Here is an 18,931-nt window from a genome sequence, read left to right as displayed (position 1 = left end):
AAAATAGTTGTGAATTCTTACAAATTGACTGCGATGATAAATCCGTGTAAAACAAACATTCAGTTATCTCAAACAAATCAATTTTCTTTAAAAACTGACATAATGTTGTCAGATATTTCTTACATATGAGCATCTATGCTGTTCTTATTTCAGTTATATGTGGAACAGGATAAGTCAAACATTTTGCTTTTAAGATTTCGTAGGAGCATCTGAAATATTTTACTCATAATAATTACTACCAGAAGTACAATACAAGAGTCTAGTAATGGCCTTCTACTACTAACCACACACTATGATTTTAATGGTTCATGAAGATTCACACTGTTTCATGACCTCTTCAATTCGATTTCAGGCCATAATATTTAATCGAATTATGGAGGTCCCCAAGTAATTGTCGATCTCAATGAATAATATCATAATTGAAATGTGTAATTCCTTAAATACATGATTACGAAGTCCCATAAATATTAATGATATATTAGATATGTATGGAGATCTGGGTATAGTGCAGAAGATCCTTGATGATTCATGGATATTCTGAATTCGAACAGAAATTATTTTTGACCAAGTATCATCCTCGAATTGAATTGTTGAGGTCATATGTAGGCAAAACCTAATGTTGTTGTTTACCTTGCTTGCATGAAATAAGAGTTGCCTAAACATTAAGCACAACCATTGACAGTGTCCCTCAATAAAACATTTATAATATGATAATGGTCTGTTAAACTCTGTTTACAAGGCCGTAACTAGGCATGTTATTTTAGTGAGGCAAAATAATTGAGCCGAGCGAAGCGAGGCGAAAATTTTTTTTTGAGGGTATGAAATGAATGGTGCAAAATCCTGCATTCTAGGCATTTTTAGACAGTTTGATAATGTTTTGATTTTGACACTTTTTATATAATTTTTTTCATATATTAAGACTTTTACTAACACCAAATTTTTAACACTTTTATTTAAATTTATATGTAAGATAATTATCCAAATATCACTGATTTGAGTCTGATGCCAGAACATAGAACAAACATCGAATCAGTAGAGTTTGCCAAAATTTTCTATTGCCGGTTCAGTCAAATCGTTTCAGAATCATAATTTGGTCTGCTGATATCCTTATCGCGATGAACATGGAGCATGGCAAGACCGCACAATCTCTCGCCACTCATGCATGCTCTTTTCCAAATTTTCAGTATTTTCAGGGCAGTCTGTGTTTCTAAAGGTAGCACATTATCATCCACATAATGTCCAATGTATTCTTCCAATTCCTTCTCCTTCAGCAATTCGGTAGCAGCATCGGTAGTAACAGTTTTGTTTGCAAAAGGGAATTAAGCTTTCCTGTAAGCACCATCATACAGTCGCAGTTACAAAATATTAAACTCGCTTTTATGCTGACAAAGAGTAGACAAGCTAGGGATAGAATGAGATAAGATACATGTATATGATTCTATCTATAGAGTAAGTATATCTGATATGGGTACAGAGGAAACTGGAATGGAGTTTTTGACGTTTATTCTACATGTAGGTCCGTAATTTCCAATTATTTCTGGAAATAGTTTGTGGTATTTTAGTTCCAGAATTCATAAAATTAGGGGTTAAAGGTTGGGGTGTCCGATTCCGAAACCCCGAATAGAAATTTCGTAGTCCCGAATAATTTAAGACGAAATCCTAAGTTAAAGGTTCTACCATTCCTCAATAATATCAAATTGGAATATGGGATATTCTTTCAATTTTTAAGGTTAAAGAAATATGGATAACAACTAATCCGTGCATGTTTCATATTATTTATATTTTATTTATCCGTGTAAAGAGAAAGATTCAATTTCGTGAAATGAATACGCAGACAGAACTGCCCCCTTGCGATGCCCAGTACTTGATTTGTCAAAAGTTGGTGAAACGGAGAAATGAATACGCAGACAGGACTGCCCCCTTCCGAAGACCAGTTCTTGATTTGTCAGTCTACTTATCGTTTTTGGATTGTACTAATGAAGTTATATGCAATACTCAGACTCTGTTCACAAAAATAGTTTACTAGAATTATTCCTTCTTTACCTTCAGTGTCGCTTTTCCGTTTCTCCAAGAGCCTTTTTTTAACTAGAGATCCATGATGATTATCGTTACTAGGTTAATGTAATTGAGAAACATCACCCGTTTAGATGCTGAGTTATATCCAGGAAGAATAGTTTAAAAGGAATGATGACAAGTCATAGAAATCAACGTTGAGACAGGACAACAAATGACTATTATATTTATATATATATATGTATGTATAAAAAAAAATCAGTGTCGAAATTTTAGTGAGGCAATTGCCTCACTTGCCTCAAGGGTAGTTACGGCCTTGGTTTACTATTAATATCATATGTTTACAACAAAGCTCCTGTTACAGGGCATCATTTCCAATTTTGAAAACATGAGTTCTTTAGAATATAATTTAGATCATTCAATATAAAAAATCTTTTGGTTACAATAATAAACTTTGAATAAGGGGGTATACACTTTTAAAACTATCTACATTTATCCATGGGTTGGCAGTTGTAGTTTTTTTCAGATATCAAAAATTTGGTTAAATCATTATGGTATTGTATGACATCTGAACAGCAAAAGACAATATTCAGAGAAAAATCGAAAATATGTTTATTTTACAGCTGGCTAAGGTTGCTGGGGTATCTAAATGTTCGACTATAGATCTTTCTTAAATTTTGTGTCAATGACTATTAAATTTCAACAAGGATTTGTATAGTTAGACTAACTATACAAATCCTTGATTTCAATATAAAAAACTGGGGTCACAGACCTTAATTTTTTCGTAAAAACAAATGGAAATCAATAAAAGCAGTTATTTGTATCTTTTATTTTATAAAGGGGAAACTTAATTTTTTCCTATTGAGGATAAAACAAACGACTTAATTGGACAACATTCAATACTGCTTTAATAAATACTTCCGAAATATAAAATAAAACAGTGGTAACCTGACTCATTTTCTTCAACAATCCCGCAAAAAAACCAACTGTTCCTATCAAATATATGAAAGACCTATTGATTTTGTTTAATTATATATATCTTCTTCCACCAGCTTTAATCAATATAAATGTTTGATATACATCAACTGGTTTTAGCACTTTTAAAACTCACCTATATTGTTAATCTATTCTACTTTACCATTTGGGAGTTACTGCCCAAAATACTGGTTTTGTTGTCATGGCTTCTCCTGAGAAACTACAAGATATTGCTAAATTTTTTCGTCAAAATGTTCACTTCCACAGGATAACCTGTTCACTGTTAACCTAAGTGATCTGGTTACATGTAATAAGATTCTTACCCCTGTTCTGTTAGAATGTTGATGTAACTCATAGAGATCTATTGATATGAGGTCCTTAGTTTAAAGGCAAGAAATTGAGGTCATGGTCATAGATCAAGGTCACTATCTAAATCGTTATCTTTGTTTATAATCTGATTATCTAAACTCCTTAGAAACTGCAAAAGTTATCAACAAGACAAAACTACACTACAAGTAGGTCAAAGCACTCTGGTACACTTAACAATAAATCATGTAATTAGTAAAATAGCTCTTTTGTTGTAACTTTTTAACCATACATTTTTTAAACCTGGGATCTTCATTTGAGATCATTAGCCTTTGACCTTTTAAATTGAGCAAAGGGCAAAAGTTAATTTGACATTCCTGATTTTGACCCAAGTCACCTTTGCTATAAAGTTCTGGTATACGATAAAGTCATAAGGTCTTTTGAAATAGGTTGCAAGACCAGGTTCCATTTTGAAGGCTAAATTTTGACCTGTAATTGTTTAGTTTACACATTGTGACTAATGGATGGAGAATTGTCTCATTGGCACTTATACCACATCTTCCGATTTAAATATGTGACTTAAAAAAGGGTTCACTGAGAGAGACATGTACAAATTTCTTTACTTATTTCATGTAAAAGTATCAAGAAACAATACCTTGTTTGATTCAATATGAAATTACCTTATCATATGAAACTAAAAGTAGCAAATTATCTCCCTTAATTCAAGCAAAAGTATTAGCAATCTTCCAATTGTTATAAATGTAATGTTAGCTTATGGCATTGGAAGTAGCATTGTGATTCCCAGAATGAGCCAATTGTCTTGTTATTCCAAAGGAAAATTCATAAAACGGTTTAAACCATATATTTTCAAAACGGTGAAAACTAAACTATCAGATGATACTGGAGGTAGCATTGTGAACCCAAGATGAAGTCAATATATCCCTTAATATTCCAAAGGGAAATTGAGACACCATATGTATTTTCAGCATCAACGAAACAGTCAGCTATTGGTTGATATCTGAAATAACTGTTTTAGATAGAAAGCAGCTTACGTTCTCCTTCTTTTTAAAGACAAGAACTTCAAACTATATATTTTAGGAATCTGCCAAATAATTGTTAAATACTAAAAATCAGTAACTCTGCCACATGTGTTCTTTATAAAAGAAATAAGCATTCATGAAAGACATTAGTCTATTGTATTTTGTTATATGGTATGTTGACCCTTCTATGACTTTTTTTTATACTGGCAATGGGTATCTGCTCTTTTACATACATCAAACTATCATATTATAAAAATAACAACAAACTGATTTCATTAATTGTATTCCCAAAACTTGTTTACAAAGCTAATTTTTAATACACTGTGTAAAAGGTCTCTAACATACAAATGTTTATATTCAATTTTTTAATAATTTGCAGATATCTTATCTTTCAGGAAATGTTGTCAAGTTGGTAGCAATTATTAGTCAAACTTATCCTGTGAATCTTTGCTATTGTTGTTATCAAATAACATAAAGTCATATATACACAGTATATATAAAACATATACACAGTATATATAAATATATTACAAAGCAACAATTTGTTTGGTATCTACTGAAGTTGCAAGACTTATTTTTGAATAATAAACATTTTTACAAAGAAAAACACAACCCACATATTTCGTTATACAGAAATATCAGACAAAAAGCAAAATGTATACACTTTTCAGAATGACAGAAGAGTGGCCCCTTAGAACAATAGGCAGTGTAGAATAATCAGATTAAATACAAATTTTATGTTTGAATAAAACATTTTTTAAATACAATAACTAAGACAATTCTAGCACTTTTTAGTGTAAATTATGCAATTAGACTTGTAGAAATCATTACATACTTTGATAAACAATTGCTCAAGTTGCTAAATAGATCAGCAAACAAACCACTTATAACAAGTGTGAGATTCTTACAAAAAAAAATTAGGTACAAATGTGATTGCATTTATTTAGAATAGTGAAAATAATTTCACTAAAATGAGGTTTTATAAAAAAAAAAAATACAAACAAAACTCTTGATTTTGTTCATACATTTCAAGATTGTCATTTGGTTGCAATCACATTTGATATAACCTTTACAGATCCTCTTACTCATAAGATTTAAATAACATTGGTCTAAAGACAATTCTAAAAATATGAATATTTCAAACAGAAACAAACATCTAATTTTCTGTTCTTAAAAAGTGACACAACCCATACAATGATAAAGTATAACAGTATAGCACAGATTAGGGACTAAAGTATAACAAAACTTAGCACTATATACTATTTTACCAAAAGAGAACTTTTTCCATCTTGCATGATTGCCAATATAATTAAATGTTTTTCTGGAAGATAATACTTCAAAAAATCAGTAATGATAATAAATCAATATTAAAACATAAATAGTCCACAAAAGTATACTATGGAATGCTGATCTGTTCCCCCAAGTTGTTAAGAAAAGGTTTATACCTGCAAAAGAAAATAAATGTCATAGATTGAGTGGGGAGTAAAAACAAATAAAATATCACAAATAGTCAATATATACTTTTAATTAACATTAGAAACAAATCAGGGATAATATAGGTGGTTAATATTGTTTTCTTTTCTTCACATGTTTAAAATTTTGTGTTGTTTCAATGATTAATACAGCTCTGTTTATTTAGATAATTTGGGAAGCCAATTCATAGCGGCTCTATAGAAAGATGAATGCTTACTATACAACATATAAAACCTACAGGGCAACTTCTAAAATGGACTACATAGATTTTGAAGTAACATCTGTTACCAAATTTCTATACCATATTCGAATTACAGGTAGATTTTATTATTTGTATGCTTATTATTCATTCTACAAATAGACATGTTTTATTACCACTGAAGCTGCCTTAAGAGCTTGTTTCAAATCTTCTAATAGATCTTCTTCATCTTCAATTCCTACAGACAGACGTATAAGTTGGTCTGAAATTCCCAACTCCGCTCTTTCTGATTCTGGTACAGAGGCATGTGTCATTATAGACCTATAAAAACAGAATACATTGATTCATTTATAGTGAATACAGTTGAGATCTTGATGAAACTCTAAAAGTGAAGTGTGTCATATGTTAACAAAGGATCCTCATAGAAACGAAGATGCCAGAATTTCAATGGAAAACACTCTGGAAAATGTGAAGGTCAGGACTATCACAGTGTAATCACTTACAGCTATTACATTAATGCTAGCAAGACAAATCTTTGTTTGGCTTGCTTGCTTTGCTTGTATCAGTGTTTGCTCAAGCATGGCAAATAAGATAGGCGGGGCTTCAGATTGTATACATCATACTTAAATTTTATTGGACGTTATGTTTGAAGTTAAGGACACTAAATTTTAAAACATCACAGGATGACAAATATAAAGCGCAATTGTAGAATTTTATTTTCTCGAAGATATGCATTTTCATCATCCAACTTAAAAGACTGTCGTCAAGTACTTTAAGTAAAACAAAATAGCTATTCGAACACACCTACTCTGATTTTATGATTCATTACATAGGTATTTCAAAGTTTGACCCATATAATTTATCTTTTAGTACTGTGATGTTTTTATGTTACAAAGTCAACCTGTAGCTTTTATATATAAAAATGATAGAATCTGAAGCAAGATGATGTATCAAATGTTCTTGCTTTGAACGTTTTCAAGACAAAATATTCATCTCAATCACACCCTAATATAAGAAGGTTCACTCGATTTTCTCCTTTTGATACAATTGTTACCAATTTTGATTTTTTTTCTTGAGTCACATAATGGAAGGGCAGACACGGAAATAACTGAACTTATAGATTGCTCCGTCCGTAGTAATTTTAAAAAAATCGGAAGTTATGCATTTTCCTCATCCAACTTGATAGACAACCATGTCGTCGACTTGATATCTAATTGTTCTGCTTAACTATGTAATAGATAAATTGAAAACTTATACAAATGTTTTTTTTTTTTTTTTACAATAAAACACTTTGTATTTGAGAAGGAAATTGTTATTTTATTTGTTTCTATTCACTTTTAAAAAAATTGTTACTATAGTAAACATTACAGAAAGCATTTATTGCCTTCTCTATAAACAAAGAATAATCAGTTTGAAGGTTTGCAAGAAAAAATTATTCCAAAGTTTGCAATATTCAATAACAATGGACATAATAAATAAAAGGGATGAATTAAGTCATTTCCCCCTTTTATTCGAAAATCAAGTGCACCTTCTTATGTTAAGGTGCGTTTGAGATGAATATTTTGTCTTGGAAACGTACAAAGCAAGAATATTTGATACATGATTTCGCTTCAGATTCTATCATTTTTATATAGCAAAGCTACAGGTTGACTTTATAACATAAAAAAATCACAGTACTAAAAGATGAAATATATGGGTCAAACTTTGAAATACCTATGTAATGAATCACAAAATCAGAGTAGGTGTGTTCGAATAGCTATTTTGTTTTACTTAAAGATCTTGATGACAGTTTTTTAAGTTGGATGATGAAAATGCATATCTTCGAAATACATTTTTTTGGATTCCATTTCTACGATTGCGCTTATATTTGACATCCTGACGTGTAATGTTTTAAAAAATTAGTGTCCTTAACTTCAAACATTACGTCCAATAAAATTTAAGTATTATGTATACAAGCTGAAGCCCCGCCTATCGTATTTGCCATGCTTGAGCAAACATTGATACAAGCAAAGCAAGCAAGCCAAACAAAGATTTGTCTTGCTAGCATTAATGTAATAGCTGTAAAAGGTAGGTTAGTAGTGGTTTTTCTTTTGATGATTTATGAATGGAATGTGAAAAACTATATCACAAGTGAACGTGGTTGATAGTTTAGATTATTTTTACCGATAACTGCTAATAATTTCAGCTGACGGCGACTATAGACATCTTGAGGCTATTTTGACATTCACCCTACATCTCCTTGTTACCCAAATAAAATTATAGCTCAAGTAGCAGGTTTGTCCCTTTGCATCTTCCACTTATTTTAAATACCACAATCCCCTTCACTGATAGAGTTACATTCTTAAACAACCTATCTATACATCACAGATAAATCAAACAGCAGCCAACCATTTCAAACTGAGAAGAACTAATCTAAGTCATGTTGTCTGAGATGAAAATAATCCAAACAGAATGGTCAAGTGAATATTTCAGAAAATGAAGATAATAACTGATAACATAGGCATTTTAAGGAACTGATGCAAAAGTTATTAATAAATTGCAAAGATATTTGATATAGTCTCCCTAATGTTCTATCGTCACATGTGCAAAACAGCACTTATGAGCCATAGTAACAAGGTGTTTTGGGTAAAACTTACGGAAGTTCAGCTAAACTTTCAAATCCTCCTAAACTCTCAGCTAGGGTGAAAACCTGGAAAATAGGTGAGACATTATTTGAATAGGATTTTAAATGTACTGACTCAAATTCATAAATAGTAATTTGAAAAATATCATTATGTAAAACATTACCTTCTATCTGAAAAATTTATATGAAAGCCATAAATTCTTTTAAATCTGATTAAAAATCTATTGTCATGATTTTACATTTTTTTTCCCATTAAAATTAAGGTTAAAGATCAAATTCAAAATGTCTTGCTCTATAAATCACAATTGTTACTTTCTTTTACCACATCCTATTTTAAAGTGTTCAGAAATTTTTCCAAGGTTTAAAAAATTAATAAAATATTGTAACAAAATTTGATTTATCAAAACTATGCATTCATCCTCAAGAGGCATTTGGACAGTATCACAAATACATTGACCTCTGTTTAATGATTTCTGTTCATCTTTTGTTTTAACACTTAATGTTTGTTGGTAAAATCAGTTAAGTATACATCATTTACTTTACCTTGAGATTTTGAAGGAAAGCTTTAGAATTCTCTAGTCCTCCTTTGATAAAGAAAGTAACCATACCACTGGTCCCTCTCATTTGTCTTTTGGCTAGTTCATGTTGTGGATGTGACTGTAGGCCTGTATGGAAAATAAAATTCACATGCTATTAAAGACTTATAAAACAAGAATGTGTCCATAGAACACCAATGCCCCATCTGCAGTGTCATTTTCTATGTTCAGTGGACCATGAAATTAGTGTAAAAAATCTAATTTGGCATTAAAATTAGAAAGATCATATCATAGGAAACAGGTGTACTAAGTTTCAAGTTGATTGGACATCAACTTCATAAAAAACTACCTTGACGTCACAAAAAACTTTAACCTGAAGCTGGACAGACAGATGGACAAACGAACTAACAAACAAACAGAGATGGATGCACAGACAAGAAAACAGAATGCCCATAAATGGGGGCATAAAAAACAATCTTCTATGCAACAAAAAGTCTAACATACAAAAAGATTAAAGAACTTAGTAACCCTCAATAAATCTAGCCCCTGATTGATTAATATTATTCTTGAGTGAAATATCCTTGCTTAAACCATGGAAATTGATGTGCAGAATTGACAATAAACACTGTGACCATAAAAAAGATCAGAAACTTAAATTATGTTACAAAATTTCTATGCCCTATTAAAACTCCCCAGCTGCTGTGTACTGAGGAATAAATAGTATGTACAGTTTATAATCATAGACAACATTATTAAGTGTATGTCTGTCTTTGGTGTTAGTTCCTGGAATTTACTTCTAAGGCAAAATAAAGTATCATTGTTGTACAATTCCGCCAGAGCAAAATGTTCGTCAGGAAGGTCACAAAATAATTTTGCATCTCATAACTAATGACCTACCTGGATGGATGACTTTTTCAACATTAGGGTGTTTTTCTAGGTATTTTGCTACAGCTATACCATTCTTCATGTGCTCCTTCATTCTAACATGTAAAGTTTTCAATCCTCTGTTAACCAAGAAACAATCAAATGGCGAAGGGACTGGTCCAAAAGCTAAAATATAAATCAAACATCTAAATGGCCCTTTAACAGGAATTGTTTACCATGATAATTTTAATTTTTAGTTGTGATACATTTAATGGCTTTTTTTACCCAATATTATTTCAACATGTTTTAAAAGATAGTGCTCAATGGACTATAAAAAACTATAAACATGTTGACACTATATCAATCTGATCTTGATTTACAATAACATCATGACATTTGACTAGGCACTCAATCATGTTTCCAAACCAATGAAAATACAATAAATAAGATAAGACATATCCTGAACAGATAATCAGGATTTCTATAGCCTGACATTGTGAAAAATACTCCATGCAATGTATTTGTCTAAACTGCATCAGTAACTTGATAAAAAAAGATTTACACTCTGACTAGCTATGACATAAAATTGAGAATGGAAATGGGGAATGTGTCAAAGAGACAACAACCCGAGCAAATAAAAAACAACAGCAGAAGGTCATCAACAGTTTTGTTAGATCTATATGCCCAATTCAATTTAATTTATTGATAATACCCTACAGGTGTGTCAATGCATGAATGCAGTATGATTGATTTATAGAAAGTCCATGGGACTGTTTTTAATTGCAGTGAGATGAGCATTTGCCCTCCATCTTGCAGGTCTCACTATGATTTTGATAAGAAAAACAGCAATAATATTTAGCTATCCATATCAAGTGGTAAAGATTTCTGATAGGTTAGCGATAATATAAATAAAATAAAAAAATAATTACACCAGTAAATATATATACTGTAAACAAACAAAGTGTAGAATATGGACATACCATTCTGCAAAAATCTTAGTCTCTCACACTTTTCATCACTGTTTGTTGCACAGGCTCCCATTACAGCATCGGAATGACCTATACAGACAAAGCAATAGTGTCATGAAAATTTATCATAGGGAGGCAATTTAATCATACAGGTAAATTAAAACAAATACAAACTTATAACCTGTTACTTCTCCCATATTTCTTTATCATCTCAGATTAAAAACAAAACAAATGAATAAAATCAATGGTATCAAATGAAAGTGGATTTCTTGTATGGATATATAATAATCATGATTTTCTGCAAACGCCTACCATCAGTTTAGGAATCCATTGGAGGTACATAATCCAAAGTAACTGCAGCAAATGTAATTATACCTACCATTCATGTATTTGGTTAAAGAATGCATCACTATATCAGCTCCAAAATCTAATGGTCTCTGGAAAATCAACGAAGATTTGGTAAAATATGTTATCTTCAGTCACAGTCAATCTTACAGTGGAAAATTTGGTAACTTTGTCATTATTCATATATTTGTATTTATTTGTTTTTGTAATGGGTATTTTAATTTCTATAAGGGAAGTCTTAATACAGGAAACAGCAAACAGATTGATAGGAGTTTCTTTTTTGGTGATTTTATCGATACAAATTTTAGGTTTATTATCTAGCCATCTATATCTGTTTAGTTTATTCTCGTTTAAATAACAAATATGATGAAAATTGTTTTAACTAGAATAAAATTTAAGAACAAGTACAAAAAGTCTCAATAACTCTTCATTCAAAATATACTGAAAGCCAGAATATGCTACTTATATTTTACACCATCATAACCTAAATCTTTTAAAAAGTTTTTGATACAGAACAAAATCTTACAATTCTTTGGGGGATACAATTTTTATAATTTAACCAAACACATATTATTCCATTAATATCTGAAGTTTCTAACATTATAATGCTTGAAATTGCTGAATACAAAGTTTGAATGTTTTCTCTTTCATCATTTTTGTCTTGAACTAAAATAGATTAAATGATAAGTACCTGCATACAGGATGACATAAAGGTATTATCCACCACTACAAAGATATCCTGTTTGGTAGCTCGTACTACATTTACAACAGCCTCTATATCAACCAACTGCATTGTGGGATTGGTGGGTGTTTCAACCCATACCATCTGAAAAACAAATAGTCAAATGCCATCACAGATCTGCTACATTCTATTAACTGTGGACCCAATTATTGATATCTGTAGGCCTTTGGATTTTTAATTTTTAATGCAATTATGTCAACAAGTTTCTATTTTGTAAAAATTTAAACAAATTATTTAACATATTACAATTCAATAATATATATATATCAAATGTATCAGCATCAATGTATCTCCGTCAGACTAGAGTAGTAACATATAAAATTAGTAACCAAGAAAATAAATGAATCAACAGTATTCTAAATTACTTTTGTGTTGGCTTTGATTGCTTTCTGGACTTTCATTGCATCAGTACAATCTACAAATGATGTTTCTATACCCATCCTGGAGGCACACTGCTTAAAATAACGGTTGGTTCCTGGAAAATAAATTAACATTCTTAATATATATGATAAAAAAATCCATTTTCTCAAGGTAATATATTATGAGGTAGAATTTCTGCCCCTGAGCATCATTCTCTTTCAAATCTGATCCAAATTTTGTATTGCCCATAGAGTTATCATAACTGAAGAGCCTTCCAGTGTTATTATCTTTAAAGGATGTTTTATCATAAATATATAAATACATATTTTGTTATAGGATATTCAGCAAATAACAATCAATTAATCAATATATATTTCATTGTTCAAACTGTTGTACAAAAATAATTCAATTTGTAATTATGTGTATTCATATCATATATTTTTACCATTAACAGCTGCTAGGCTTATTCAAGTATTTCCATTTTAAAGTTTGCTCTACAAGAGATGAATTAGAGAATTTTATTTTCAATAAGACCTACCTCCATAGACATCATTCATGCTGACTATATGGTCTCCAACCTGTAGCATATGTGTAATAGCTGATGTACAGGCTAATCCTGACGCAAACACCATAGCTACAATATAAACAAATATCATGTTTACACTGACAGAGATAATAGAACTCACCAAAACTGACTATTCCAATTTAAAGTACTACTCATGACTACTGTTAACCAACTTACTTTTGCATGTAAAAAAAGTAACACCCATTTATAATGCACAATGAACATAATGAAAACTTTTTTACAGTAACTTCCAAAGAAGTATGTCTGTCTACATGGTCAATAAATACCCTAAACAGTTAAATGGATGTACCCTCATCACTGGTCAGAATTCTACACCAGGTTATCCCCACATAATAAGTCTGTGCCAAACTGTTTTAGGGTTTGTCTGCCCTAAAGAGATATTTGGACTTATCTACTACATATTGAACCAAAATATCTTAAAATTTCTGTCTGTTCGAATGAATTTTTGTCGGACATTTTGTTCATGGACAGACAGAATTTGTGATACAATGCCATAACACTGTTTTGGTCCTTTAAATGTGAATTGTAATGACTAAGTTTGTCTTAATGAATAATGCAATCATGTGACCTGAAAATTGTGTTCTTAAGTTGTTGGTTATCTACAATACACTTACCATGCTTAGCCCCTTCTAACTTAGCTATACACTCTTCAAGACAGTTTCTGGTAGGATTACCACTTCGAGAATATTCAAATCCCTAGAAATTAAAATAATTCTACAGTGAAGAAGGAATGGCAAATGTCAAAGTATCGTGAGATAAAAAACTATCCTAATCCATAAATTTCTTTCAAGATTTTGTAAATTTTCATTTAAGAAAGTAATCTCTACTTAATAAAGTATCTTAATCCTTGTTAATCATGGTTAATAATAACTGCCAAAAAATATGCAAAGGATTCAGTTGAATCCTGTGTATCATTTCATAAAATTCCTTGAACTTTTGACAAAATTATGATGTCTCAAATAACCTATCCAAGACTGTTGATAAATGTTAGCTGCAAATAAACTAAGAACTATCGGTATAAATGCAGTCTTCACAATAAACTTTTAAATCTACAGGCCCAAGCTCAATTTTTGGAAAATTCAAGTTAGATTATGTTGGCCTGTTGTACCTAAAGACTAGATCATTTTACAGGCCTGAAAGCAATTTCACAAGCCTCTGCTTCTGGGTATGTGGGTCATCATGATGTCTGTTTGAAATATTAAAGCTGTTGATCAATGGTGATAAGTAATATCATTAGTATTCAAGGAGTAGAAGTTTATAATTAAGTTAAGGTTTGTTTGGAAAATTTTCCAGTTGTTTGATGCATGGGGCAAAATATTTTCAGAAATATCCAAAAGTAAATAATAAAAGAGGTAACAACTTAATTTGTGATGTGCAGTGACCTTCTATCTTTTTAAAAGGTTTCCCTGGATACCCAATTAAGATCCTTCTCTATTAGATACTATAAAATATCAACTCAATAAATTTTTATGGTCCAAATAGTCAATATATAATAAATAGAACATTCGAAAAATTCTGGTCCATCAACTTTTCAAGAGTTTGATAACAAAAACTCTTGAAGGGTGAAGGATCTTAAGAAATCAGAAGAACAAATGTTTTGAACCAAAAACACACAAAAGGTAAGAATTATAGTACAAATGTTTTAGCTGTCAAAGAAAATTTCATGGCAATACTGGGTCATAGTCCTATAATATAAGACGCTGCAGGTTATTTTTTTATTGGATATTTTTTTTTACTATCAATGTTGAACCATTGGGGTTCATCATTGATGGTAAAAAACAAAATCCGATAAAAAGCAATAAATGATATGAACCTGCAGCGTCTTATAGTATAGGACTAAACTGGGTCACAAAATATAAAAAAGAAGATGTGGTATGATTGCCAATGAGACAACTCTCCACAAAAGACCAAAATGACACACACATTAACAACTATAGTATAGGTCACTGTACATTTTGTACGGCCTTCAACAATGAGCAAAGCCCATACCGCATAGTCTCAAAGTTATGCAGAAAAATTCTCTCTCCAAGTCCAGACAAAAAAAAGGCTGCAGCATTATGACTTTGTATGAAAAAATTACACCAAAAAAATCAAAATAGCCTTTGAAGACATCATAATTATTTGGACTATAGATCCCAGCCAATGAACAAATGAAGAAACACTTGTTCTATTTATTGACCTAAATATGCAGATCTGTATTTTGCTTTGAAACAGAACTGAAAAGGTGCAAATAAATATTAATGTCTTCTTTCGAAAACACAAGCTTTAAGTATGTTTATTTCTATTATGTATTGCAAAATAAAAAATTTCTCACTGAATGTTCACCAGGTGCTGACTGCTTGAAGGTTGTCGACATGGAAATCAGAGGAACGACAGCTCTACACTTCCACTTGTCAGGATCCTGTCCAGCATGAGTAGCATCAGTACCAATATGGGGGAATGGTTTGTAACTCTCCATTGTAGTATAACAAGAAATAAAGCTAACAGATTTGATTGTCAACCACCACGTTCTGCGGTTCAAATGACCTTAACCTTTAGAATGTCTGACTGTTGTTTTCGGTCATATATAGTACAAGGGAGAGTACTCAATTTTGGAGGTGTGTCTGGGGCACACCACGGGTTAAAATATTATTTTTTTTGTGTACTAGAATTATTTTTAGTTTATTTTGGTATGATTGAAAAATATCTCTGAAATATCTCGGACCAAAATAAGTTGTTTAATAGTCATGATAAAGACCTCACTAAATTTGAATCAAATGCACTTTCCATTGTCTATTGTACCTGTTCCATTTCACATAATATCTTTCTTTTCTTCTGTAGCATAGCAAGTGGTTTAAATATAAGCCTGTTGAGAATAAATTGCATGCAAGTTTTTCCCTAAAAAGGCAATAATCTTTGTATCAGACCATACTGTTTGTAAGAAAAGTTAATTGCAAGAGTCTTTTTGTCCTCAGATTTGTTGTATCATGTCCCATGAGTATAGAAATGATAAAAAAGACACAATTTTTTATTTCTTATAGCCTCAATATGCATTTTTTAATGTAAATATGTGGCACAGCCTAAATTGACCCTAAATTTTTTCCAGTCTTACTTGGCCTAAGACCCTTTTGAACTAATATTATATGTAATTTGTAACTTTTCTTTCCATTTAAAGTACTTTCAATACATATGTAAGGATTATTTATAACCAAAAAGCTTCACAAATTTAAAATTGCTGGAAAATATTACATCTTCATGTAAGGCCCCCTTCATTGAAAAACCTCAATTTTTAGGCGCAGGCTCATATAAATTTGACTTTTGAATAATTATGCCAAGTCTGATAAATCAAATGAGTACTTTATTGCTTTTAGTACATCATAAGTTATATATTAAGGCATTTAAAAAGTATTTTTTTGCAATATTTTAATTTTTAAAGCCCCAAATGTTGATAGTTGAAATTTTTCAATTTTAACGTCAAAATTTTACACGCAAAGATGAGTATAGAACTTAACTTAATGTCTACAATATACATCCTATTGTCATGAAACTTTGTAAGCAGTGTTATAATTCATTAAGCTTTGGTCACACCAAGTTTTATTAAGATTATTCAACCCTTTCTATCCTATTAGGTCCGAGAACACAATTGTCGTCCCTTGATTTTCGTTGTTCACAAATATAACCCCTAGTGTTGACAGTGGGTTACTTGCCATTAATTTTTATACCCCTTCCAAATTTATTTCTCCATGTTTAATGCCTCAAATTGCAAGAAGGGGGATGAAATTACACTGTAAAAAAAATTGGGTCCAGAATTTTAAAGGAAAGAAGTGATTTGGTCCAGCTGAAAAAGGCTGAAAATCAGCACTTCGGAAGCTGTCAAAAGATTTCAAGACGCCCTTAACATAAAATTGTCCATATTTTGAGTTAGAGCCGATGAAGTTTTCTATAATTTTAATATAATTTGTCCTAAAAGTAGTACAACACACTGTAAAAGCGCAGGTGGGATTTTTTTAATTTTCATTTATGTTCTAAAAGAAATGCACTACGAATTAATTGTGTTCTCGGACCAGTTATCTTCTACTTTAAATAGCTTTTTTAAAGTATGATTAACCAATGAAGTCAATCATTGCTAAATATTCCCACTTAAAACTAAAATTAAAAATTCTGCCCATTTCAAATCCATTATGGATAATTTGAACAATTTTGAATAGAACACGTTATTAAAAAACAACTCAATATTTATGATGGCTGTCAGTTTTTTTCATAATAGTGGCTACGTACCTAGTATTTTTTTCTATTTTATGCTATCAGCAAGAAAAAAATGTTTGAGATCTCATTTTTTTTGTCAATTTTCTAAAAGCATTTTATGGCCAATATCCTCTCATATCTTGTGCAATAATTATGTCATTTGGTCACTTTCAATTCACACCAAGCTTTCCCTTTTATATTATTTATACAAAATGTGTCTTTTGATCCAGAAATAATTCTATTTGTTTAATAAGAAATAAACTGATTCACCTGGTTAATCATATGCATGGAACTTAGAAACTGCATCACCTAAGCATTAACACCTAACAAGGATTGTTAAACCATGCAATTGAGGTCAACAGGTATCATGATGGTCCATCTGTTCAATGAACATTTTTACCCTGAAGTGATTGAATGAACCTGCAGACCTGTCACTCTTTCTTGACCTGTTATTTTTAAAACTCCTAGAGCTTACCAGTCGTTTCTTTTATTTATATAACTCTTCCTGTTTAGCAGAGAAGCACCAAATACCAAATTTCAAGTCATGGATCAAACCAGCAACCTTTACTTGAAGCTACTATAAAGTTGGTACAGAAATGTACCTCCAAATAAAATACTGTTGATCTTATACTCATGGTACATGAAAATTTACGCAAATGCAAATACATTTTGTACTATCATTAAAAGATTAAAGAATTTGACTCATTTCAGATGAATTTCTATTTGTGTAGATCTGATAAGCTGAGCCATTTTTAACTGATTTTTATAGTTTGTTCTTATATATTGCACTTTTACACCACTGTCACAGTTTAAGGAAGGTTTGGAGCCTTCCAACAAGTTTAACCCTGCTGCATTCTGTATGTGTTTGTCTAAAGTCAGAAGCCTGTAATTCAGTGGTTGTTGTTTGTTGCTGTGTAACATTTTTCTTTTTCATTCATTATTTTGTTCATAAATTAGGCTGTTAGTTTTACCTAGGTCTTTTCATGGCCTTTTAAAGCCAACTATTCCACAAGGGCTTTGCTCATTGTTGAATGCTGTATGGTGACTTATAAGTTATTGTTGCTAACCTGAGTCATTTGGTTTCTTGTGGAGAGTTGTCTCATTGGCAATCATACCACATCTTCTTTTATAAGTTTATCTTAAAACCGTTCTATAGAACGAACAAAAATTGACTTAATATTAAATAAAAGAAGAATGTATCAATGAGACACAGATGCCCCTGCTTGTAAATATACAGAAAATGCAGCAAGATTCCATTTATTCAGTGACATAATTTGAGAACAATATCAGTTGCATTACTCAAATTTGAACATGATTTGTGGTTTGTGGTATTAACTATTAAGCCTTCTGTACAAGTTTCATAACATTTGGTTTCGGCAAAAATAAGTTTAGAGTGTGCAAATGACACATTTAGCAATTATAACGGGACATAACTTGAAAATGGTGAAAGTGACATCACCTATTAAAGATCGAACTTGATCTGTATTTGGTGATACATTTGTAGTAAGAGTTATGTAAAAGTTTCATTACATTTGGTAGAAGAGCAGTAAAGTAAGAATGTGGAAAGGGCAAATTTGATAGTTTTTCCATTTGTCAGGGGACATAACAGTGAAAATAAGGCCACCAATATTTGAACATGAGCTGTGTCTGTACCAAATGGAATTTTCCAATATATAT

At 31.0% G+C, this 18,931-nt stretch overlaps 1 protein-coding gene across 1 annotated transcript; it reads right to left on the bottom strand.

Annotated features, from left to right (window-relative positions):
* Positions 1–4,600: 4,600 nt before the first annotated feature.
* Positions 4,601–15,577, bottom strand: LOC134685063 (cystathionine gamma-lyase-like). The gene is made up of 12 exons (XM_063544449.1): positions 15,345–15,577; positions 13,645–13,726; positions 12,983–13,078; positions 12,450–12,559; positions 12,034–12,168; positions 11,377–11,434; positions 11,010–11,087; positions 10,063–10,215; positions 9,173–9,294; positions 8,643–8,695; positions 6,183–6,327; positions 4,601–5,779 (listed from the first exon to the last, which is right to left on the bottom strand). The coding sequence occupies exons 1-12, from the start codon at positions 15,486–15,488 to the stop codon at positions 5,774–5,776; spliced, it is 1,182 nt and encodes a 393-aa protein (XP_063400519.1). The 5' UTR covers positions 15,489–15,577; the 3' UTR covers positions 4,601–5,773.
* Between the last annotated feature and the right edge of the window lie 3,354 nt (positions 15,578–18,931).

This window comes from Mytilus trossulus, chromosome 1, assembly GCF_036588685.1.
Source record: "Mytilus trossulus isolate FHL-02 chromosome 1, PNRI_Mtr1.1.1.hap1, whole genome shotgun sequence".
Taxonomy (NCBI): Eukaryota; Metazoa; Mollusca; class Bivalvia; order Mytilida; family Mytilidae; genus Mytilus; species Mytilus trossulus.
Note: the sequence above shows the minus strand (reverse complement) of the source record. Positions and strands in the feature narration are given on the sequence as shown.

Excerpts from the sequence above, each read along its gene's own strand:
- LOC134685063 (XM_063544449.1), bottom strand. The coding sequence starts at position 15,488 with ATGGAGAGTTACAAACCATTCCCCCATATTGGTACTGATGCTACTCAT. Across the intron at positions 12,169-12,449 it reads CAATCAAAGCCAACACAAAA|ATGGTATGGGTTGAAACACC; the intron begins GTAATTTAGAAT and ends TTTGTTTTTCAG. Across the intron at positions 11,435-12,033 it reads TTATGTCATCCTGTATGCAG|AGACCATTAGATTTTGGAGC; the intron begins GTACTTATCATT and ends TTGATTTTCCAG.